The following is a 24,992-nucleotide window of genomic DNA, read 5'->3' as shown; positions in this document are numbered from 1 at the left end:
GGCTCCAGAATCTGGGCTATGGAACGCTAGGTTTTCTTGATTCTCAGAACCCCACAGGGAACACAGTTATATGAACAAGGATCTCACCCAACAGGAATTCCAGGTCTGCAGGGAGAGCTCAGATGTCCCGCCAGATGCCTCTGAGTGGGAGTCCACAGAAACCACAAGGGGGATGCCTGCTACCTAGGAACACCCACCCTGCCACCACAGAGTCTGAGTGGCGTCACAGAGGACAAACAGGGGCAGGAAAGTTGGAGATGTCTTGCAGGACAAAGACAAGAAAAACAGGGTAAGAAATCTGGATTGCTCTTTCTTTCCCCTGAAAATGCATGAGCAGAGAAAAAAGGGAGTAAATTTACAACTTGGTCAAGTAATTGTCAAAGTCGCACACTGAACATCTAGATGGCACTTTGCCACGATGAGAAGTCACAGGGGAAGGATGGCTGAGTTCCCCAATCTCTCCAGGCAAATGCAGAGAAAATGCCACCATTTACTCCAAGCCTCTTGTCAGGAACAGCTGCTTCCGGGCCAGGCTTCTATTTTTGTCCTTTCTGATGCTGCCACCCGGCAGGTCAAATCACTTTTAGTGGCAAGAGCATATGCCAGTCATTCTCATACTTGATCTGAGCACAGAGTTTTGTGAAATCATCTCGTTGCCACTTCTCTCCTCCTGGGCACCTCCATGACCGTGTAACGTGGATGCCCAGAATGCATACAAACCACAATAATGCAGGTAGAAGCACGAATTCAATGCTTTCTCACCCAAGATGCTATGTTTTAAGCTTTTTTTCACTTATTCATTCTAGGGACCAAAGCCCACAAATTACAGCTCTACCTGGTGCCATCACTTGACCAAAGATTTCCCAGCTGTGAAATGGGGTACCTACCCTGCAAGTGATGGTGGGGAAGGAACGTGTTCATCTCTGCAGTGAGCTTGAATAGTTCGTCATTACTCCTGGTCATCCTAAGTGATTTCTCATTAAACACCTTCGGAATGAATGGATGTGACAGAATCATCTGCGTTCCATCAGGCTACATCAGTGCAACACTCTCCTGATATCAGTGCTCAAAAAACATTGTAAAAACACCCTTAAAATGAACTGACTCAGTCTGAAGAGTTACACGTAACTCCTCGAGCACAACGTGAAACTTCTGACTCATCTGAGTAGGGGTTGGGGAATGTCTTCTCTCAGGGGCCAGGTAGGAGACAGGGGTTGGGGAACGTCTTCCTCAGGGGCCAGGTAGGAGACAGGGGTTGGGGAACGTCTTCCCTCAGGGGCCAGGTAGGAGACAGGGGTTGGGGAACGTCTTCCCTCAGGGGCCAGGTAGGAGACAGGGGTTGGGGAACGTCTTCCCTCAGGGGCCAGGTAGGAGACAGGGGTTGGGGAACGTCTTCCCTCGGGGGCCAGGTAGGAGACAGGGGTTGGGGAACGTCTTCCCTCAGGGGCCAGGTAGGAGACAGGGGTTGGGGAACGTCTTCCCTCAGGGGCCAGGTAGGAGACAGGGGTTGGGGAACGTCTTCCCTCAGGGGCCAGGTAGGAGACAGGGGTTGGGGAACGTCTTCCCTCGGGGGCCAGGTAGGAGACAGGGGTTGGGGAACGTCTTCCCTCAGGGGCCAGGTAGGAGACAGGGGTTGGGGAACGTCTTCCCTCAGGGGCCAGGTAGGAGACAGGGGTTGGGGAACGTCTTCCCTCAGGGGCCAGGTAGGAGACAGGGGTTGGGGAACGTCTTCCCTCAGGGGCCAGGTAGGAGACAGGGGTTGGGGAACGTCTTCCCTCGGGGGCCAGGTAGGAGACAGGGGTTGGGGAACGTCTTCCCTCAGGGGCCAGGTAGGAGACAGGGGTTGGGGAACGTCTTCCCTCAGGGGCCAGGTAGGAGACAGGGGTTGGGGAACGTCTTCCCTCAGGGGCCCGGTAGGAGACAGGGGTTGGGGAACGTCTTCCCTCAGGGGCCCGGTAGGAGACAGGGGTTGGGGAACGTCTTCCCTCAGGGGCCAGGTAGGCGACAGGGGTTGGGGAACGTCTTCCCTCAGGGGCCAGGTAGGAGACAGGGGTTGGGGAACGTCTTCCCTCAGGGGCCAGGTAGGAGACAGGGGTTGGGGAACGTCTTCCCTCGGGGGCCAGGTAGGAGACAGGGGTTGGGGAACGTCTTCCCTCGGGGGCCAGGTAGGAGACAGGGGTTGGGGAACGTCTTCCCTCGGGGGCCAGGTAGGAGACAGGGGTTGGGGAACGTCTTCCCTCGGGGGCCAGGTAGGAGACAGGGGTTGGGGAACGTCTTCCCTCGGGGGCCAGGTAGGAGACAGGGGTTGGGGAACGTCTTCTCTCAGGGGTCATGTAGGAGATAGCTTGACGTTCGTGGTTTCTTCCCCAACACTCACTTCTGCTGTCACGTTGTGAGACCTCGAAGAATAAGTGTGGCTGTGTCTCGATAAAACTTTATTTACAAAACCAGCCATCAGGCTCCATTCGGCCCTAATGCCAAAACTAGCTGAGCCCTGCCCTGAGTTAACTGAATTTAGATTCTGTGTCCAGGTGAGTGCAGCAAGCAGGCATTTCCACAATAGTAAGTCCTTCAGTACTGAGGCAAAATGTCAGCGAGGCTTCTAGTAATGATGCATTTGTTCACTCCACTGGACACCTTCTTAATATCTCCTACAAGATGAAAAACTAAGCCACGGACTGTGGCAGAGAATGCCAAGTGAACCGTGTTCTGGTTCTGATCCGTTTCTGCAACATCATACTTTGGTTGAGCTAAGCCTCACCTAAGTGCCCCAGGAAACAGCTTGCCCCCTCTTGCCTTCTGGAAAGTTCCGTGTCTGGATGTCTGCTCTGCCAGGATTTTCCCCAACCCCCAAATCATTTTACACATCCTCAAAATCCTGGACAACACGCCCCTCCCATTTAATTGAGCCTCCCACGAGCCCCACTGCAGGTGATGTTTTACTACTGTCCATTTCCTTAGCAGTTTTCAAGTTCCTCGTTTATGGGATGTGTGACAATCAAATATGTGCACATCTTATCATCCCAGCAGGACCATGAGTGCTTGAAAACAAACTCTAATTCAGTGTTTAATCAACTGAAATCCACATCATAATATTTTCCAAATTATAGGGTCCAATATATTTCTTGAGTGAATGAAATCATGGATTAATCCCTGAGGAGTATGGCTGGGGGAAAAAAAAAGAGTATCCTATAGAAGTGATTTGAAATTCCTATTTCCAACCTCCTTTTTGTCTGTCAATGTTGCTAGGACTTTTCATTTCCCTTATCAACTGCATTCCTTAAGTCCCCTCCTCCAGAGCCTGACCAGCCTCAGAAGAGAACCTTACCTTCCATCTCATGCAGGAAAATGAGCTCATCACCACCAAGTACTTCAACTCCCTGCCTGTCCAGACCTCAGTTGATGCTCCCCTGCCACATCCTTCCCGCTCTCCTGCCACTTTTCCTCCACACAACCCCAGCCGCCCTCTCCACAGACCACATGAGACCACATCACTTCCATCTGCTCTGGCTCCAATGTGAGTAAATCAAGCACCCAGGATCCAACCACAAGCCTTACCCCCGATACGGCTTTTGCAACACGGGGCCCAAATTGCAGTATTCTTTGCTCACGTGGACAGCCCCAATCACTGCAAATGGCACTATGATGTTTGGAGTTCTTGCTAATCTTATCCTATCTATGTGGTCCTCACTGCTGGCTCAGATCACATAATACACTATTTCCCTCACATTCTTACCCAAACACTGAGTGCCGTGAGTTCACATCTGATGCGAGCTCACATCTCCACGGTAAGACATTAGCCCTCAATGAAAATGGATGTGTTCTCCACAAGTCTTGATCTTCTCAGCAATTTGACGTCAGTTATGCCTTGAGTTAGCTCTCTCATTAAAGTTGACCTTGATCATCAAGTATGCTCCAATCTTTCCCATGACAAAGCCCTGCTTACAATGCCTTGCCTGCCTTTATGGACAAATTTTCCAAAAGAACCCGAGAAATTTCTCACCCATCCATCCATCCATCCATCCATCCATCCATCCATCCATCCAGGCTTTGCCTCTTGCGTCTCCACTGAAAATATACTTGTGAGTCTCTGGTGGCTACTGAACATAATTGGCCTTATGTCCTCATCTTCCTGGGCTCTTCAGCACAATTCATGTCTACTAACCTGCCTTTCCTCGAATCTTCTCTTCTCCTTGTCTTCTTCTGACTTCCCAAATAACTCTGGCAATATGGCCTTTACCGTATCATCACTGTCTATCTCACCTTTTAGGTAAGAGTTCCTCAGGATTTGTTCCTTGACCCTCTTCTCTTCTTACACCAAATGATCTTATGCACCTCTCTACGTGCCATGACTCTTATTTCATAAAGGGAATCTCTGTTTATACAACCACGTGAGCCAAAAACACAAGACACGTCTTCCTTTCCCTCAAACTCAGGATCCAATCAACAGCCAATGCTTATGGATTTATCGAGGCAGCGATGCCATTCCCAGCTATATCTCCTCAAACTATGCATCCTTCCAACCCAAGCTCGAGTATTTTTTTTCAGTTATATATTTGGTCAGAAATTATTTCTGAAAACATGTGAGGCACCGTTGTAGGCTCCGTGGATGCACATGTGAGTGAAATAACATATACGGCATCCCAGATCTCACGTGTGGAGGACAGTAATACCCTGCACGTACTGAGTGCTCCTGCAAACACTTGGCATGCACTGACTTTGTAATCCTCACTAAAGTTCCCCGTGATATTCATCTTACAACAATCATATTATTCTAATTCTAAGGATGACAGAACAGATACACAGTCATTCCTCCACGTATCCTTATTTCCGTGACTCTACCCTCTCCTCCTACTAGATTTGGGCGGCATTCTTCACATGTGATTTTACTACCCAAATGGCAATGATTATTTGAATGCATTTCTACTGGACATACTAACTTGGACGTGTGGCCTCATCGGCTACATCACCCGACAATCCTTGTGTTCTCTTTCAACTCTAGCTACGCCGAGCCGCTCTTGCGCTCACCGTAAACATCTCACTCCCGCCTAGAATGAATTCCTCACTGCTCCTCTCCTTGCCAACACGCGAAAACATCAGCCCACAAAAGGTCATCTCCCCGGGGGAGGCTCTCGGAAGTCCAGGCTGTGCTGAGTACCTGTAACCATCTTCCCGTGAGAGAGTTCCCTTAGCACCTCATTATTCTCTGTAGAGAATTATCTCCGTAGATCTCCATCTCATCAGTAGAATATGAGCTACACGAGGTCGGGAACCCTGCATCCATGGCCTTTATGCCCTAGCAGCTAGCCCCACACCTGGCACACTGCACAGAGTCGATAAACAAAATGCTTGCTGCTCCAATGTGACTGAACGAATGCACTGATAAATGAAGATAGCACATGGTCTTCTCACAAAGGTGAAAAGGCTGTGGATGCCTTCCGGCACACTAAACACCCATATAGCGAGACGCCCCAGCTTTTCCCACTCCCGGGTAGCTGGTGAAAACACCTGTCCAAATCTGAAGACAGAACCTGAACGTTATCTAACCACCTTCCAAGAAACTACCAGACCCGCTTGCTGTCTGTTTCCCAACAAAAGTTATCAATGGCTCTCTGAAAGATGCATTACTGCATGAGAGAAAGACAAGCCGAATTCAGGGACTGTAGGAAGCAACTTATAAGTGGTACGGACTCAAGCCAATTAGTTGCTTTTGGAATTTGCATGTAAGGAAAAGGAGTAATTCCAGAAGCTGCAGAAATTCTGAAAGCATTTCTCTGCACGTGGGGAAAGTCTACATTCTTGAGCAACTCAGGAAAATAGGATAACCCCACCCCCATGCTTCTGCAAACACCGTCTGTAGAATTAATTTATCCATTCCATTGACATTTATTACTTGCCTTTAGGCAGAGTAAAAGGGAGGTATGGGGAGAGCTTCCTTCAGGGTGACCTTGATTTCAGAGAGGAATGCAAATGAAACAGAGCTGGTCTAACTGTTCTCTTCCGAGAGCACAGGGAATTTTCTGCTACGAGAAAGAGACAGAAAACTCTCAACTCTGCTATAAGAAAATCTTAGGGAAGTTATTCTGGCCCCAGCTGAAGGAAGGTATTTTAGGGGAAAAGAGGAAGATCCTCAGGAATGGTCCTAGGAGCAGAAGGAAGAGAAATCTGGGAGCTGCTCACTATTCTTTCAGCAAGTATGTAGGGAGGACCTGCCACATGGTTACTGTAGGCAAGGAGACAGAAGGAATAACACACCGCAGATGTCTGCTTCCATGGGATTTACATGAAGAGAAGGCAGTCAGACCACGAGCACATAAATGAATACACACAGAACATACTGGATGCACAAGAAATTACAGTGAGGTGGTGTGTTAGAGATCTGGTGGCACAGATGAGAACTTTTGTTTCAATGGTCCAGAGAGATCTTACAGAGGCAACCCGCGAAGGAGGGAGCAAATGCACGCAAACATCAGGAGATGAGCTCTCCACCAGAAGGAGCTGCCAATGGAAAGTCCCGAAGGTGGAAATGAGATTAAAATGCAGAAAGACAGAAGGAAGATAAAGCAGTTCTAGGTCACACAGCCAAGGTGCAGACTTTACATTGTATTCTCAGTGCATGGGGATATAGCAGAGGGTTTTAGAAAAGGAAGAAAAGCCTTGTGAACACAGAGGAGGCAGAGATTGGAGTGATGTGTCTACATGCTAAGGAAGGCCAAGGATTGCCAGCAACCACCAGAAACTGGGAGAGGCAAGGAAGGATCCTCCAGGAGAGGCTTCAGAAGGAGCACTGTCTTGATGACCCCTTGATTTCAGATGTCTGCTTTCTGGAAGTGAGAGAGAGAATCACGTCGTGTTGTTTGTAAGCCATCTGTTCTGTGGCAGCTGGAGGAAAACTCAACGCAATACACTGAGTGCATGTTTACTGAAGCTCATCCGGCTGCCTGGGTGGAGAATGGATTGCAGACAACGAATCGAAAGACCACCTGGAAACCCACTGGGGAGATGAGCTGGAGGTGATACTGGCCTGGAGGAGGAGATCATTCTTGGACATGAGAGAAGTACATCCATGTCAGGTGTCCTTAGAAGATCAAGTGTATAGGACTCACTGTTGGAATGTGAGGGACAGGGCAGATCAAAGAAAGAGGCTGCAGGGACTCAACGAAACCAGCTTTAGGCGTTGAGTCACTGAGCGAAGACCAGTGCCAATCAGTGCAAATCAGTGAGACATGTGGTCTTGGGGATCTCTCAGATCTCTAGTATGGATCTGTTCGTGGGGATGTGCCCAATGAACATCCATGCCCTGCATCACGCGGGGAGCTGGATAGAACAGTCTGGGGTTCACAGTAAGTAAGGGTTACCAGCTCTCAAATGCCACCTGAGGGCACGGGCTTAGATGACACCACATTTGGTGAGTGTGTAGGTAAAGAAATGAGGGGATTCAGGACACAGCCCCAGAGGTTCCCAACTTTGAGAGGCAGGTCAAAGGAGGATTATAAGCCAGCACTGAAGGGTGAGAGGAAGCTTCCATGAGCTGGCTTGCACCATCTCTACGAGACTGATCCAAAGGCTCTAAACATTGATGTGGACATCAAAGGAGGCTGGCTGAGGCCGACTGATCCTTTCTTAAGAGAGCAACAACTTTGGGGACTATTTCTTGAGCTCCAATTAAGCTGCCCTAACCCAGGTGAGGGTGTAGAATGAAGAGAGCCTTTTGAAGATCCCTCCATCTGTCTGATGTAAACAGACCCAACACCTGCCCAAGACGCAGTTACACACACTGAGAGCCACGGTCTGTGCTCCCTACACACAGTCCAGGACTGCAAGGAGACTGTAAATCCTGTTACTTTAAACCAGTGATTCCTATTCCCCAGTCCCAAATTAGCGGTGTGGACATTTTTCAATATTCTACCAATCCCGTTGGCATTTTTACATTTAACAATTGTTAAGAGGTCATAAGCTAGTCTAAACGTTATGGCATTTTGATGTTCACTTATGTATCTTGCTGTTTAAGTAAGCTCTACGCACAACGTCAGGCTCAAATTCACAACCCCAAATCAAGAGTCACATGCTCTGGGGTTCCTGGGTGGGTCGGTCGGTTGAGTGTCCAACGCTTGATTTCGGCGCAGGTCATGATCTCAGCGTTCGTGAGATTGAGCCCTGCAGCGGGCTCTGCGCTGACAACTCAGAGCCTGCTTGGGATTCTGTGTCTCCTTCTCTCTCTGCCCCTCCCTTGCTCACTCTCTCAAAATAAATAAATAAGCTTAAAAAAGAAAAGGGTCGCATGCTCTACTGACTAAGCCAGCCAGGCACCCCTACTTAATCTTGCCCGTTTTTTTCAGTATATATTAACGTGTTCGTTTTTATTTATTTTGAGAGAGAGATAGGGAAGAAGTGGGCGAGGCACAGAGAAAGAGAGGGAGAGAGAGAATCCCAAGCAGGCTCTGTGCTGCCAGCACAGAACCCGATGCGGGGCTCGATCTCATGAAACCGTGAGACCGTGACCTGAGCCGAAACCGGAGTCAGACTGACGTAGATGACCCATCTGTCAGTCTAAACAGGAGAATCATGCTGCAAACATCATCTTTAAAAGAAAGAGAGAAGATTAATGGTGTCACTATTCCCTCACCCCCATAATATTACATTTTTTTCATGCTGACAACAGCAGGGATCTTATGTCCCTAGGATTACGAGGAATAACCTGTTGAATTCTGGAGAAGGATGGTTTAACTGTAGCCATTCTATTAAATTAACCCACAGATTTCATTAGGGAAGCAGATTAGAGTGGTAACACGGCAGAGTCACCGGGCTCATATACTAACGATCTTTCCGAGGGGTTGTGATTGAGAGTAAAAACCATTAGTGTTCAGAAAAAGACGCTCTCTTGATCAGGGAGTTTAAGCCAGCGTGATTCCTCTGCGAGCGAGTCTGTTGGAATTTGCAGCTTTAGGAAACCAGATGTTTTGACATTTAGAAGTCTTTGGTCATTTCCCACAGCTCGAAGGAAACCACATCTTTCTTTTAGGGCATCGCCTTTTATCAATGTTTCACTGGGAGCCCGATTTCAACTAAATCTGACAAAGGGATAATGCTCTGCAACAGAGTAGTGGCTGGGATACTGATAGAGCATAATACACTGGTGATATTTCCAGCATTCAAGCAAAACAGGACAACATGGATAACGCATCTGCTAGGTTTGCTCTTAGAAACGAAAATCAGGAGGGAGCTAGCGACACGCTGTGAGGACTGTATGATAACCTCGCTTTGTGACCGTCATTCAGGACCCTTGACGCTCTCATCCTGACCCACACCACTTGTATCTTCAAAGAGCCAACTATCAAAGCTACAAGCCAATACCACCACCCCCTCCGGCTCATAACCCATCCTGGGATCCATCATCTGCTCTATGCTCCCTGAACGGAGTCTCCACTCTCCGTAGCTTTCTTAAATCACATATTCCTTTGTAGCCACTTCTATGACTGCATTACTGTAAGACTGTACCTATTACTTCTATCAGTCCATGTCTCATCCCCAGCTGCTAACCCACTTTGGGACCTCACAGACCTTCCGCGGGAGAACGAATGGACGGGTTAACGTGTGCATGGAACACGGTCTGTAACTCCATCTTTAGAGACGCTGGCATCTGTAAAATAAACTAAAAACCGCTCTCTCCACACAGGCCACAACGTCGTGGAAACACGGCAGACATACCTCATCTTAATATATTGGAACACAGGTTTTGACTGCTGCCTACGCTGAAATAAGACGATAAACAGAGGAAGCTGGCCGAAAAGAGTGGCTGCCTGGGGAGTGTTCATCCTCTGTCCATGAAACACTTGGGCTCGCTCACCTGACCTGCATCAAATGTCACGCGTATGCTCTGCCCTGGCGTGGTGACAAAGGCAAGCCAAGGAAGGGGAATGAACACCCCTTGCAGGTTATACAGACCAGCACGGAACAGGAATGCTTTCCACCCTGCATTCCAGGGAACCAAACGCGTAAGAAGGGTCCCTGCCCCGAGGTGCTCGGAATTTCAGACGCCTGTAGGCCGTGCACAAAAAGATGTAAAACCAAGCACAAGGTACGCTGCCTTTGGGACAGACAGCGTGTTACCCTCTGTCCAGCGCCCTGCCTTGGTGCAGGTGCACTGTGATGTGTATGATGCCACTCGTACGTGTCGCCAGACAAGCCGTGTGCTGCTGCTTAGGCCCAGCGCTAACGTGGGTGACCGCTAAAGTGGGTGAGCCATAAGCACAATGAGAGAGCGGGCATAGCGGGTGGCTAACACCTTCCCAGCCATGCCTCCCCTGGCAACCATTGTTGACTTCAAAGATGCAAGAACAGGTCATTAGACAAAGAACGCAGGTGGCCTCCAGAGGCTTGAAAAGACAAGGAAAGGAATGCTTCCCCAGAGCATGCACGAGGACACGGCCCGGCTGTCACCTTGGTTTTAGAGTAGTGAGACCCACTTCAGGTTCCTGACCTCCAGAACAAGAACTTAATAAACTGTGCTGTTCTGGGGCGCCTGGGTGGCTCAGTCGGTTAAGTATCTGACTCTTGATTTCAGCTCAGGTCATGATCTTACAGTTCAAGCCCTGTGTTGTGACAGTGCAGAGCCTGCTGGGAGTCTCTCGCTCTCTCTGCCCCTACCCTGCTCTCTCTCTCTCCATAAATCAATAAATATAAAAAAAAAAACACTGCTGTTTTAAGCCACAAGTCTCTGTTATTTTGTTTTGGCAGCAACAGGTAATTGATACATGCTTTGTTGTTTTAACCAGCTATCCAGTATGAGGCTGCATTTGTGTGAAGACGACATCAGGTCTTGACCCAGAATGCGTGCTTTTCACCCCCACGGAGACCACACAGAAATGCGACATGGCCACGTCGCTGTTCAATGCCAGTGACACAGCGATGTCCCGCATATTGGAAAATGGCAGAGGAACAGCATCAGAGCTCAGAGATCAAGGAAAACTCAACCAGTGCATGAGCAGGGAGGGTACAGCTTCTCCACATCAGCACTTCCCACCTTCACAGAGTCCTCACCTTTATAGATTCCGTTACTTCCTCCGTGAACTTCTCCTTTAGGGGTCACCTCTTCCACGTGTGCTCCTTGGTCCGAACTGAAGTAGATGAGGGTGTTATTAGCCAGTTTCAGCTCATCTAGGACCTTCAAGATCTGCCCTGAAGGGGAGAGATAGCCAACGTTAACACAGTTCAATCTCTACAAAAGGAAAGGAGATTACTTGCTCTCACCGACTTCTCTTAAGATGGGAAGGAAATGTTCTCGGACATCACAGCTTTCCCACGCCGATCCCAACCGGGGATGCAACGTAATCAGAAAGTCTAACTGTGGCAGGGTTCTTGGAAGCTACAGTCATTGAACCAAGTATCATCCAAAAGCATCATCTGAAACTCTAGGCATCGTGGACGGATTCTGCAGACTGATACCTGAGAAAGTATTCTGGAAGAATCAAGACCACAGAGCATGAGCCACTTAGAGGAATGTGGCATGGTCCTGAGTAGAAGAAGTCTACCAGTTCCCCTAATTCAATGCAAAACCCCAAACCGTCAATGTTCTTCTTACATGAACAAACATGCCTACAAATATTTTATGATGAATGTCTTCTTCTAATACTTACAGTACATACAGATATAGAACTATCTGTATTTTATTTAGACCACACAGAACCTTAATGACTAAATGGTGTAGGTTCCATTTTGCAGATGGGAGCAAGTGGGGCCTCGTCATGGTCACAGAGTTAGGAAGTTGAGCAGCCAGAAAGTAAGCGTGAAATCTGATTCCAAAGGGCAGAGTCTCAAACCTTACATAGCTACACGGATGGACTCCATGGGAACCACAGAGGAGCGAAAAAGACATCAAGGGAAAAGAACAGAGACGCCAACTGAAATACTCATGGACGAGAGGGTATGACAGCCACTTGTTTTCTTTCATGCAGGAAGTAGGGAAGGCAGGATGGGGTACAGATTAAACGAGATGCAGCACGAGTTCATGGTTGTTACAGGTGCATCAGGGGCATGTGAAAGTTCACTTCACTTTTCTGTCTGCTTCTATTTATGCCTAAATTTTCCATAAGAAAAAAAAAAGGAGCTGGCTGAAGGCAGAAGGGGCTAAAGTATGGGCTGCCTGTTGAGGAAGCTGTTGCCAGCTCTCAAGTCAGAAGAACATGACGGTGAAAGTAAGGAATACACTTTGTGATCTCCACAGAGACCCATATATGCTATGCTACCAGTTAAATTTAGTAAGTTGATGCGTGCACTTATATTCTGATTGAGGTACTAGGGTGTGACCCCACTTTTGATGTTTGACTGCTAAGAGCTCTTAAAGCCTCACTGCTACTCATTCTACATGTGCCCAGCCAGCTAACAAGAGAGCCAGGGTGCTGCGCCCTGCCGTACTCATGGGGGAACCAGGCTACGCCAGCCCCCACCTGCACACCGAAGCCAATCCCTGCCTCCTCCCCCATCGCTCTCAAGCTATTTTCGGACCAGCTCGGGACCTACCTTGCTTGCCGCAGAAACCCTCATTATGTGAGTAATAAACCTTTTCAGAATTTTACAAGGACACCAAGTGTCCCCTGCAGCTATAATAACTGGGTAAGGGCACATTGTACCCAGCACGTAGGTCAAGCCCCAGTGGGGACGGGCCCCCCACTTTGGGGCCGCACCTCCACCCATGTGGTTCAGAAAGGGTTGGGAAGGATCGCACCGTCAACTCTCCGTGGAGGTGCACAGATGATTTCCGAGCCAAAAGCAAAACCCAAGTCATTTGTTACATGTGTCTCCCATTTGATTGTAAATGCTACGGGCTACAGTATGTTCAATCTTTCTCAAATTTTTTAACTCATATCATAAACATTCTAAGAAGCCACACCGTATACATAAATGTCATACTCAGAACCAAGGAGTCAGATCCACAAGGGCCATTTCAGATCTGTCTCCCATGATACATCATTATCAGGCAGACACGGGTTGTGGTGTTATCGGGTACAGCAAGGCAAATCACTTGTGTGCGTGGGGAGGTTTGGCTCCAACTCTAATTTAAGCTACATGTATCATAATTAACTTAATGAGTTGAAACAGGGAGAAGGAATAAGACAATATAACCTCCACTATGTTTTCAAGGGAAAATGCCCCTTTTGGCTCCTATGAAATTGTCACAGATTTCTTTTAAATCTGTTTTTATTTATTTTGAGCAAGAGATGGGAGAGGGAGAGGGAGAGGGAGAGGGAGAGGGAGAGGGAGAGGGAGAGGGAGAGGGAGAGAATCCCAAGCAGGGTCCATGCTGTCAGCACAGAGCCCAACACGGGGCTCAAACTCACTAACTGTGAGATCATGACCTGAGCCGAAATCAAGAATAGGATGCTTAATCAATTGAGCCACCCAGTTGCCCCTCATATGACAATTTGTAACTAAAAACAGACTAAACAGTTAGCAGAGGGTTGAAGGGTTTACTTCCTTGAGTTATAATTAGCATTTTGCAAAAGGGTAGGCAATCATATATCTACCTTCCAAATAAGATTAACCCTTCACAGATTGAGAAGAAACTTAGCATTGTTTCTTTAAAATGTGGTGTCTATGATAGCTTCTACACACACAAAACCTGCACATAAACATTTATAGCAGTTTTGTTTATAATTGCGCAAACCTTGGAAATGACCAAGATGTCCTCTAGCAAGTGAATGGATCCAGTATAGTGCCTCCAGCCAATGGTCTATCGTCCATGCGGAAAAGAAATGAGCTATCTATTCATGAAAAGACATGGATGAATTTAAAATGCATATTTCCAAGTGAAAGATCCCAATCTCAAAAGGTACATAATATAGGACTCCAACTACATGATGTTCTGGAAAAGCCAAAGCTGTGGATACAGCAAACAGATCAGTAGTTGCCATAGCCTGAGCAGGGTGGGGACAAAGAGTCAGCACAGAGGATTTTTAGGGCAGTGAAAGTATCCTGTCCGATACTGTAATGGTGGGTATGTGTCATCACACGTCAGTCCAGATCCACAGAATGTAGGATTCAAACAGTGAACCCTAATGAAAACTATCACTTCTAGTCGATAACAATGCTTCAACGTTGGCTCGTCAAGTACAACAAATGTACTACACGAATTCAAGATATTCTTAGGTACACAATGTGCACAAGAAAGGGAACATATGAAAACTGTACCTTCTACTCAATTTTTCTGTAGACCTAATTTTTCTGTAAAAGTGATCAAAAACAGTCTACTTTTTTTTTTTTGAGAGAGAGAGAGAGAGAGAGCATGGGACCAGGAGGGTACAGAGGGAGAGGGAGAGAGAGAGTCCCAGGCAGGCTCTACACTGGGCTCAGAGCAGAGCCCAACGCAGGGCTTGAACTCATGACTGTGAGATCATGACCTGAGCCAAAGTCAAGAATCAGATGTGTAACCGACTGAGCCACCCAGGTGCCCCTTCCCACTACTTTTTTAAAAAGTGCCTTTCAGATGCAGTGTTGAGTCAGAGACTTCTTCATCCAGACATCCGACATGTGTTACAAAGCACCTACTGAACACGGGCTGTGTGTTAACTGCACAGTATCCAAGCCCTTGGAGCCTCCTGGGGACCCCATTCTCTGCTCAAGCCAGCTAAAGCTCCTGTTTCCCCTGTAGGCTCTTTTCATCTCCAGATGAGCCTACAGGTGCACTTAGCAGACAGACTCTGTCTTACTCCAAATCCCAGTATTCCTAATGACTGTGATCAGATATTTCCCTTGTCTCCATCCATTCTTCTTAATTCATTGCCTAGACTGATGACTTCATCTTTTTCATCAAAAGTTACCTATACAGCTGGGCTGGGATTAACACAAGACATCTAGCTGAGGCCATCGGGCATGTACAAACAGCGGAATATTTGCCTGTATCTGTGCAGAAATGGTCAGATTTCTGATTTCCTTTTAGTTCTTTCTTTCCCAAATGACACACTCTGGATCCCACACAATTTAGGTCTTACGCCAGAATCTCATTTGTAAAGCCTGAAGCCCGTTAACTGTTTAAGTTTTCATAAGATTGATCCTATAAAGCTCTAACATATTTCTCTCCTAAAAATTCTGAACGGAAATCTCCCGTGAGAACAAATGCCTGCGTATTATTCTTGCTTTCAGACAGTACACTACGAGTCAGAGGTTCACAAATATTATTTTTCAGTAAGGTTCTCAAGGTATAATGATACCAATTTATATGGGATGATAGTTTTGAATTACCGATGGCGGGCTGAAGGATAGCTTATAAGTGAAATGTGTTATTTCCAAAGCTTTCTCACATTGTTGCCTGAATGAAACAAATACAGAAAATAAGTCACTTCAAGATCACTTTTTTATTTAACTGGGGTCAAACAAGAGCGAGCTTATCAAAAAATGAGCACTTCAGATAGGACTTTTGTAAACCGAAAGGACAACACACGGAAACGTCAAAGTCTGGCTCCTTCCTTCTTCTCCAGGTATGAATGCGGCTTGCAGAGGAAGCCTAAATTCTAGAGAGTTCCTTCATTCCATTTATTCACTCAACAAATGCATGTGAAGGCACTATTGAAAATCAGGCAGTGATATGCCACTCAGGAGACAGAAGGCTTACCAACGCATGGGCCACATTCTAGATGGTACATGAGAGAGAAGCTATCACGTAGAACTAAGGGTTCAGGGTCTGCCTTCTGGTTCCTGAGAGCGGCAGACTCGCTTTGAATCCTGGGTTCCCAGCTTGCTCTGTGGGGTTCTTTGCCTCTACGTCAGAGATGAAAACGCAAAATAGGAAAGTGCTGCCGGGATGCACAAACGAGGAGAATTTCATACACGACAGCCCACAACTGGTCACACTACGATTGCTCAATGCACCGTAGCTCTTGCAACAACATGAAGAAAATTTCCACGTACTCAACATGACTCTAGGGAACACCAGAAAAATCCCCCTACAACTATTTTAGTAAGTCTTCTATCTGATCAACAGGTTAAGGGTGGGACTCAAATAATCCTGCTGAAGTCACAACCATGCAGTCCCTCACTGTGGCACCTCTTGGTGGCTGGGAGTCTGTGTCAGGCATGTGCAGTGCTTGGCACTCACTGTTCTAGCTTTAACCTACGTCCTTAGGCTCTCCTGAGCCTGAATCTGTTATTGAGTGGTACACAGAAATCTAGCTGTCACTGGCCCTAGAAAGGCAATTCTTTGTTAGCTTATGTAGGATGAGAAGCATACCCAACACCCCATGCATCATGCCATATCTGTCAATGCGCAAATAGATATACTGTCTCCAGCTGGACGCGAGGTCCACTTAACGCAGGTAAACTTGACCTCCCGCATATCGCACATCAGCGTTGTTCGAATTTTAGTGGCCTTATTTATCACCTCGGGAACCATGCTAAAACCAAGATTCTGATTCAGTACATCTGCCGGGACGTCTGTGAACCTCAACGGTGCCCGTCTGAAGACCGTACTTTTAGACGGTTTTACACGCGACTAAATGTGTCGTATTCCCTGACATATAATAAAAGGAAATGGTTGGCATTTTCCAGATTTCCAAACCAACAATGACAATGAGATGTGGGTACAGTTTCAACACCTAATTTTTACACATGGAAAAGAAACATAATAATGCAGAATTAGCATTGTTAGGGCAGTTAAGAAACGGAAGAGCCTACAGCTTTCAACGTTGCTTTTCTACAGATGACCCTTTGTTCACTTTGCTGGCGCTTCTTGCTTTAGTGAGTTCCTGTCTGAGCTCCTATTGTTTCCGGGAGACGCATCCTTATTTTGTGCTGTACCTGGTTGTTAGGATAATGTTGTGATTTCCTCCATTAAACCCGTCTCTGCCCTCATCACACTTGTAATGTGTGATTTATCCCCTGCACCTGCTCTCACCATCTGGGGTGTTTTCGCTGCTCGACTCAGCTATCTTCTTGGGTTAACAATAACGTGTGTGTGTGTGTGTGTGTGTGTGTGTGTGTGTGTGTGTGTATTCCAGGGCATTGCACTTGCTGGAAATAATCGGAATGGTGTCCGTGTCTGTTCAAGGGAATCACACACGTGTGTGGGAGAAAACCCAAAGCTGGCATACCTGTGGGTCACAGGAAGCCATCCCAAGCCAGTGCCTGTGGTCACTGCTTCCCTAGGGTCATACACATCACAGGGGGGTGGCGGAGCTGAGCAGCAGGTGATGAGGCTGGCAGGGAACAGTTTTGAGAGGGTTGTGCTCAGCGAACATATGGTCTTCCACCCTTCATCCATTCTACTGCCTGGACTTTACTGTCTGGAAGAAAATGAGGTTCAGGAATTCTGTTGCCACCCTGTGGTCTTCTGAGTGGCCACCGGCTGAACCTGCCCTGGGGGTAACCCAGGCTCTGTCATGGAGTCCGAGGTTGCCCATATCCCCCGGGGCCATTCCTTGGATCAAAGCCAACAGAAAGCTCTAGAAACATACCAGCCAGGATTTGTCCGGCAACACCTCATGGGAAGCCAACCGTGAAAGAGCTGTGTGACCTGGGCTGTGAGCAGAGAACGTCCAGAGGCAAACGGACAACGTTCAACAAAACGAAACCTTTCAGAATTCTTACTTGTGATGCTCAACCACATCACCCATACTCAACTTTTATTTTAGGACTAGGTTATTTTTTTTCACGGGGTTTTATCATCCATGAAACTGAAGGTACAAAATTGAACACTGTACGTCCTTTCACGGACACCCTGCACCTACAGCACAGATTCCAGCCCTCCTGGGCACGTTGACTAACACCCCACCAAGCTCCTCTCTTGGCTTTTGCTTCTAATCCACATGACCTTCAGTTTGCTTGTGTGCGGGTCCCCTGTAGCATCTTCCTAACTACAGGGTGAAGCGTTGGCTTTACAGAGAGATCGCAAGCTCTTAGGGACAGGTTGGCTGTTCCCCCGAGATCTGTACTACCAGGCTCTGGGCGGTCAGGCTCTTCTGCAGACTGTGAGGTCCAGACAGGACCATCTCAAAGGAAACAGTCATCACAACATTGGAAAAACACACATGATGCAGTGAATTCATGTTGACTTTTTCATCATGGACTCTTTTCTCATCCATACTACTTCTAAGAGCTTGAGATCTCCCCATAAAGCTGGAGCTTTACCCTGGAGTTAGCCAGCCACCATGGGGGACCCGCCCACAGCCGAACAGAAACACACATCGATTAGGAGGTATCATATGCACAGTCCAAGCACAGATGTTTTATACATCTGGGAAATAATAAGTCTTAATAATAATAAGAGCAGGTAGTATTTGTTGAGAACTTGATGCATGGAAGGCACCATGCGCCATGCTCTAAATACATGACTTCACTTAATCTGGTTCATTAATTCAACCAATTCAAGCAGATGAAAGAAATCTTTGCAGGGGGAGTGTTGCATGTGATTTTCTGACCAGCCTCAATTGGGCCCTGACTTAAAAGGAACAGGTATTCCCCGGCTCCTGAGCGGCTCGGCCAGTTAAGCATCCAACTCATAATTTCACCTCAGGTCATGATCTCATGGTTCGTGGGTTCAAGCCCCACACTGGGCTTCATGCTTGCAGTGTTGACCGTGCTTGGGATTCTCTGTCACCCTCTCTCTTTGCCCCTACCCTGCTCTCTCTCTCAGAATAAGTAAACTTTAAACAAATTAAAGAAAAAAAGCAACAAGTATTCATATCTATTCCTGACCCCTAATTCTGACCTCACCTTTCAAATACACACATTGGTATTCAGTGGAAACTTATCTGAGCACTGCTTTAACCCTATATCCTGGGTCCCAACACATGTTTTGTTTCCGTGCCTTGAAATATTTAAGTAGAAAATTCAACGCATTCCATGGTTAACTGAAGGGGGAGGAAACACTCCCGAGAACACTCCTCTAGTACCCACATCCATATTCTACCGTTTTCCGTGTCTGAAGTTTAACTTGGAACACAGACATGTTTACAGTATACAAGGCAAACTTGAGAAGACATGCCTTGGTGGAATCTTCGAACACAGTAGCCAAAAGCACCTGGGTGGCTCAAACCACATGGGCTTGTCTTATAGACAGTGTGCAGCCAGCGCGGGACAGACCGGTCTACGGTCTGAGTTTAATTTGCCAGGACAGCCACCCCCTTGTGCTCTGCTGGGCGTGTGGTCGCTGGGCAGTCCCACACAAGCTGCTTCACTTCTTGGAACCTCCCTGTCCCACCTGTAAACTACAGATGACAAAAAAACCTGCTAGTGCAGCCTCAGGGAGTAAAGGAATTCATGCACACAAAATATTTCAGTAAGTTACCGGATAATCACCACACCGTTTTACAGGCTAGCTGCTGCCCAATAAACTTTTCCCATTCTTGCACTGGTGGCTGCTGCCATTATGTGCATTATTGAAACGTGACCATATGTTTTATTCATCCTGTTGGAATTCATCGGGACTTGATTTCCTCAATTACTTACAGTGTCATCTTGGTGACGGGAATGATTTATAAGCCGGTGTTAAAATTGGTTCATTTTAATTTGAGATGTAAATTCGAGGTAAAGATCATATTTGTCCAAGCCCATGAACGTGAAATTAAGCGTTGGGCTTTGCAAACATGGTAACGTGGCTACGAGTTTATAAAGCCCAGAGGTTCATGATTTACAAACTAAATTAATTTGGAGAACCAGGGTTGATATTGAACACAGTGCACCTCCAACTACACATTGCAGCGAAATGCTTGTTTGGACCACCAGACGCGCCTCGGTCCTGCCCCGGTGCCTTCCCTCCATGCTTGTGCATCTGTGCTCTGCAGAAAATGCACTACTTTGTCACATGTGCAGTTTTTCTGGAAACTCACAAAGAAACCAAACAGAAAGGGAAACACACATGATGTCTATGTTTCCTTTATTCTCGCTGCTCTGTCGTTGGATTTTCCGATACTGTGATTTACGTTAAGCTTTCCAAACGTGCATGCCTGCAGCATACATATAAAATCAAGAAGAGGTAGATGGAGGAAAAAAATGCTTTGTTGAAGATACGGATTAATCTGTACGAACAAAGCATTTAAAGTGAATGCAGTTGAGGGGCGCCCAGGTGGCTCAGTCTGTTAAGCATCCAACTCTTGATTTCAGCTCAGGTCATGATCTCACAGTTCGTGAGTTGGAGCTCCACATGCACGGAGAGTGTGGACCCTGCTTGGGATTCATTCATTCATTCATTCATTCTCTCTCTCTCTCTCTCTCTCTCTCAAAATAAAGAAAAGTAAACTTTAAATAAATAAATAAATAACAATAAACAATTAAACATATGAATGCAGTTGAGAGCAGAGCCCAGGACTGACCACAGCAAGTATGCAGTGTGCCCAACTGGTGGGCAAAGGGGTCAGACGGAGTCATGGAGGAACAGACAGAAATCACTCCGTTAGGGCCACCTGCACGGGACAGGGGAAGAATGCTTGTATCCTCACGTGCCCGGCGGCCATAACTTGCCTGTGTCTCACCACGCGTGACTCCTCATACTGGCTCTCTGTTAGCAATTCCATTCCTTTACTCCTTAAAAAGCACTGAGCGATGAAGCCTGATAAACGTGTCTGAGGGGCTCATGTCTAGCGGCAGGAGGGGTTCCACTTTCAAAGGCCAGGAGGCTCCCCAAGTGCACAGATGTCTGACCCTGCCGTGCAGATGGCACAGAGGGCCAGGGAGATTTGCAGAGGGGCTCATCTCCAGTGCTTTAACAGTCATAGACCCGGGTGTCATCCTTCCTCCTAAAACAAGGGGAAGCCTTGCCACCTGTCCCATGCTGGCTTTCAGAGCAGAGAGAAAAACTGACACCAGATGCAGGCAACTGGCATTTCGGACGGTGAGCTTGGGAAGAGCCGGCCCCGACCAGAGACTGCTGTTTGTAGTGCCACCTCGACCCGTCCAGCAGCCATGAACTGCACTTGTCCTCATCAGGAAGTGCTTCGGGGGGAGGAACGTGGAGCTACGACCGGCAGAGGGATCGCAAGCTTTCTTCCAGGTGAATAAAGACCCCACCCCAGGAAACGGCCATTCTGAGGACGGCCAGTGTGGCACATGCCATGAAGCACACAGGGAGGTCATGTCTGAGCCACAGTTAGCTACAGGATTCCTTGGCTTTTGGTGAGACGGGGTGGAAGGAAATACACACCATGTTCCTCACAGTTTGGGGTCCGTGTGCTCACGCAAACACAGATGCATGTGAGTGTATACTCTCCCCTCTGGATTCTGTCCACACGCACCGATGCTTGTGGCTGTCCTCAGTCTGTTTACAGCGTTCTGCTCAAGGATTCCCCTTCTCTTCTCCAATCCAACAGACTGCAACCCTCCGTGGCCAGTGCCGTAAGAGCAAGTCTCCAGAAGAGCTGTGTTTTGTACAGAAGCATCCCCCTGCTGGGACGCCCTCCCAGAAAGCCCCCTGCGGATAACACGACAAAGCATTTCTAAGACGGAAGCATCTACCCTATTTGCAAATAGGGTAATTCCCTCCATTTCAAAATAAGTCATAATGTCCCTTTACTTTCCTTCCTCCGCTTTGCTTAGCTGCAAGGGAGTATGAAATGAAACCAAAATGTCAAGTTGTACAAACAAAGCGAATGTTTTTTCTCAGAGTCGGTACTCGAAGCTTCAGAGATTGTCAGAGAAGCTCATTTTCTGCAGCTTTCCTTCTTCGTAAAGTACGGCATATTTACCTGCTCAAATTCAGATGCATAAATGCATTTATAAGATGGTTGTTACTGATCAAATTTGGCAGGAAACAAACAGCCATACGACAAAGGTACCTGACAGACAATTTTACCTTCCCATGATTAAAGTTAAAATAGGTAAAATGTTGTAATTTTGTCGTATTTCTTCTCTTTCAGTACTGTCTTATATCAGAATGAAAAAATATTATGACAACAGTGTTCTTTTGATAACCATTTTCTACTCACCAGAAATGTGAACAGAGGCAGAAGTTACATTTTGCCACGACTGACTCAAAAGGGAATCTGTAGGTGAATGTCACTGTTTGTTTTACAACCTCATGACATCATGTGTTCAGTTCAGCAAGCACTCCAGAATGACAGAGGTCTGTTAACTCCAGAAATGACAGAGGTCTGTTCCCATTTAAATTCTTTGCTTCACTGCTATCTTGGAATACCGAGTGGACAAGATCTATTTTGGACTGAGAAGGAGTCGTTTTAATAAAACATGCTACTTCATAATCTAGCTTCACTTTTTTTCCTCTACTGATTGGGAGCAAATAAAGTGATGGAAAGAGTCCTGCCAGAAAGAAGCTTTCCTTCACAAAGGTTCATATGCCTAAGTTAGCAGAAGAGCACTCGGCCATCACCGTCTCCAATCTGGAGCTCTGGCCGCCATATTGAGAGATGCGTCTCCAGTGGGTGAACCCAGTGAGTACCTCAGAACACACACGGTCACCAACCAGCCGACTCTGAGCCATCCTGAACTCCCTCTCCACAAGACTTGTTGGAGACACAGTTCTCACACTCTAGGAAGACGGACATGGCCCCGTGATCTCAGAGGAAAGAGACTATAGAAAGATTCTATTCATTCCATTTTCTCATGGGGAGATATCAAACCCACATAACACATGCAACTGTGCCCTGGGACATCTATTGCCACATGCTTCCCATCTCTACACAATGAGAGAAGGGAGTCAGTGCAAGGTGTGTGCGTGCTGACATGATAATAAGAATAGCACACATTTGTATCCCACGCATGCTTCAACACCTCCTGGCAAGATAGGCAATGGTATAACCCCATTTTACAGATGAGGAAATACACACCCAGTGAGACTGGTAACCTTCCCAGGCTTGGCAGCCAGCAGGTGCTGGGGGGGGGGGGTGCAGCCGCCATGTCAAGAATCTGGCCCCAGAGCCTACCCCTTCCCCTTCCCCAGCACCTGTGCTGCCCCCAACATGCAGAAGCCACATGTCATGGGGCCATCTCTCCCAGTCAGCACTGCCTGGGGCATAAAGGCAGGCTCTTGGGTCTGAATCCTGCCTCTACCCCTTCCCTACCGTGTGCCTCGGTTTCCGTATGGGCAAAATGGAGTAATGCAGTCCCATGCGGGGAGTACTGAATGAGGATTACTATGGATGCAAGATGCCCGGAACTATGGATGTAGGATACCCGGAGAGAGAAAGTAGCCCAAGGTACAGATGTGCAGGCTTATTATCAGAGTTTCAATGTCATTACAGCAGGAGGCGGTGGTAATGGTGTGGCGACGGGACATTCTCAAGGGGCAGAGGAAAGCAGGAGAGCCAGGGCGGGAATCCAACATTGGACACCACGTCTCTAATTTACATGGCTGAGAACAGCTTAAGTCCCTAACAGCCTTTCAAGGGCAGTCTTACTAGGTGGAACACGGGGCCAGGGCCACGAATTGCTTGCTTTTGGTTGAATCATACATTCAATAATGTGGTAGAAATGTTTTCGAATGATCTCTAATTTTTTTTTCCTGTTCTAAGTGTAAAAATCAATAATAGCTTTAACACTAGTTGTTGAATATGCTGGAAACAGTGTGGACACACACTAGTCTCTGCCCCCCAACCCTTTTCCCGATTATCTGAAAGTGAAACTAATCTAGGGTGGCTCAGTCAGTTAAGTGGCTGACTTTGGCTCAGGGCATGACCTCACAGTTCGTGAGTTCGAGCCCCATGTTGGGCTCTGTGCTGAGAGCTCAGAGCCTGGAACCTGCTTCAGATTTGGTACCTCCCTCCCTTTCTGCCTTGTCTCCACTTGCACTCTGTGTGTCTCTCAAAAAATGAATGAAATGTTAAAAAAAAATTTAAAAAAGGAAGTGAAACTAATCTAGGGTAAATGTAATTCAAGACCACCCAGGCAAAGCAGAGTGGGGTCCTAGGAGGATATCTGGACCTTCAGGATGAGCACAGGTGAGGGCAGATTGCCGTGTGGGATCAGCCACCTGCTCCTGATTCACTGCCCGGGAAGATACTGGGGAGCAGAGCAGGAATCTCCTTTGGGGGCATTTGCGGACAGCCCCTCCCTGTGTGATCTGAAGGCTTTGTGTCCCTGGGCAGGAGGAACAAACAGGTAGTAAAGGGCCCATCACCACCATCCCTGCATCCCACCATCCCTAATATGCCTTCGCACCAAGTCCAGTGCCGACAACACAGGTGTGAGAGCCCATCACCACTGCCCACTCACAGAGCAGACCTTGCCTGGTGAATCAGCTCGTGCGGTCACCGAGGGAAGTGACCACCGGACTACACCCACCTGGCTTACAGTGGCCGCAGGGGCCTCATGAGTGTGAATTCTACACACACCTTGCAGAAAGGGTCTGACCTGCTGCCTACCCTGGGCACCACAACCCATCCTCCTTAAGTCCTGAGAGGTCAGTCCCACACTAGCCAAGAGCATGGACCACCAAAGACCGACAGCCATAATAATGAGCAAATGACAACACATGGTCACACACACGTGTTCTTTTCCATATGAGCACCTTACTGTAAAACGTGAGACTATAAACATATTTGGAGGGAAGACAAGAGACAAACGCATATAATTTGGGAGGCAGGGAAAACCTTTTGAAAGCTCACTGTCAATCCCTAAAGTCACAAAGGAGAGAATGTCGAATCCAACCACAGAAATTCACCACGTAAGAGTCTATAAATAAAATGAAAAGACAAACAAAAAAAGACGGAAAAATATTTGTAACCTACATCAAGTAGATTATTAATGTCCTTAAATATGTAAAGAGCCCAAACAAATCAATAAGAAGAAGATGGACAATCCAATAGAAAAGTGCTCAAGGTATAGAAAATGGAATTCTTAGGACAAAAAACACAATCGTGGACAAAAATGCATTGACACTGAAAAATATCCCAGTACATACTTCTGTGAGAAAGGAAAACTACAAAAACCACGTGTAGAGTTTGTGTCAAATCCTTTTAATAAGGATGGTGTCTTCACATTATACCACACTGGCGACATATAAATAGTGAAACTTATACCGTAAACCATCAACCGGGCTGGCCATCAGGGGCGGG

General features: G+C 47.2%; 1 protein-coding gene across 4 annotated transcripts in view; it reads right to left on the bottom strand.

Moving 5' to 3' along the window:
• The window catches only part of STS (steroid sulfatase), a 160,224-nt gene that overhangs the window by 29,522 nt on the left and 105,710 nt on the right, over positions 1-24,992 (bottom strand). For all 4 annotated transcript variants that reach the window (XM_047843541.1, XM_047843542.1, XM_047843544.1 and 1 more), the window contains exon 8: positions 11,041-11,178. In XM_047843541.1, coding sequence (XP_047699497.1) covers positions 11,041-11,178 — 138 coding nt within the window. The remainder of the gene's footprint in view (positions 1-11,040; positions 11,179-24,992) is intronic.

The sequence above is a fragment of the Prionailurus viverrinus genome, chromosome X (assembly GCF_022837055.1).
Source record: "Prionailurus viverrinus isolate Anna chromosome X, UM_Priviv_1.0, whole genome shotgun sequence".
Lineage (NCBI taxonomy): Eukaryota > Metazoa > Chordata > Mammalia > Carnivora > Felidae > Prionailurus > Prionailurus viverrinus.
The sequence above is the reverse complement of the archived record's forward strand: the minus strand, read 5'-3'. Positions and strand labels throughout refer to the sequence as shown.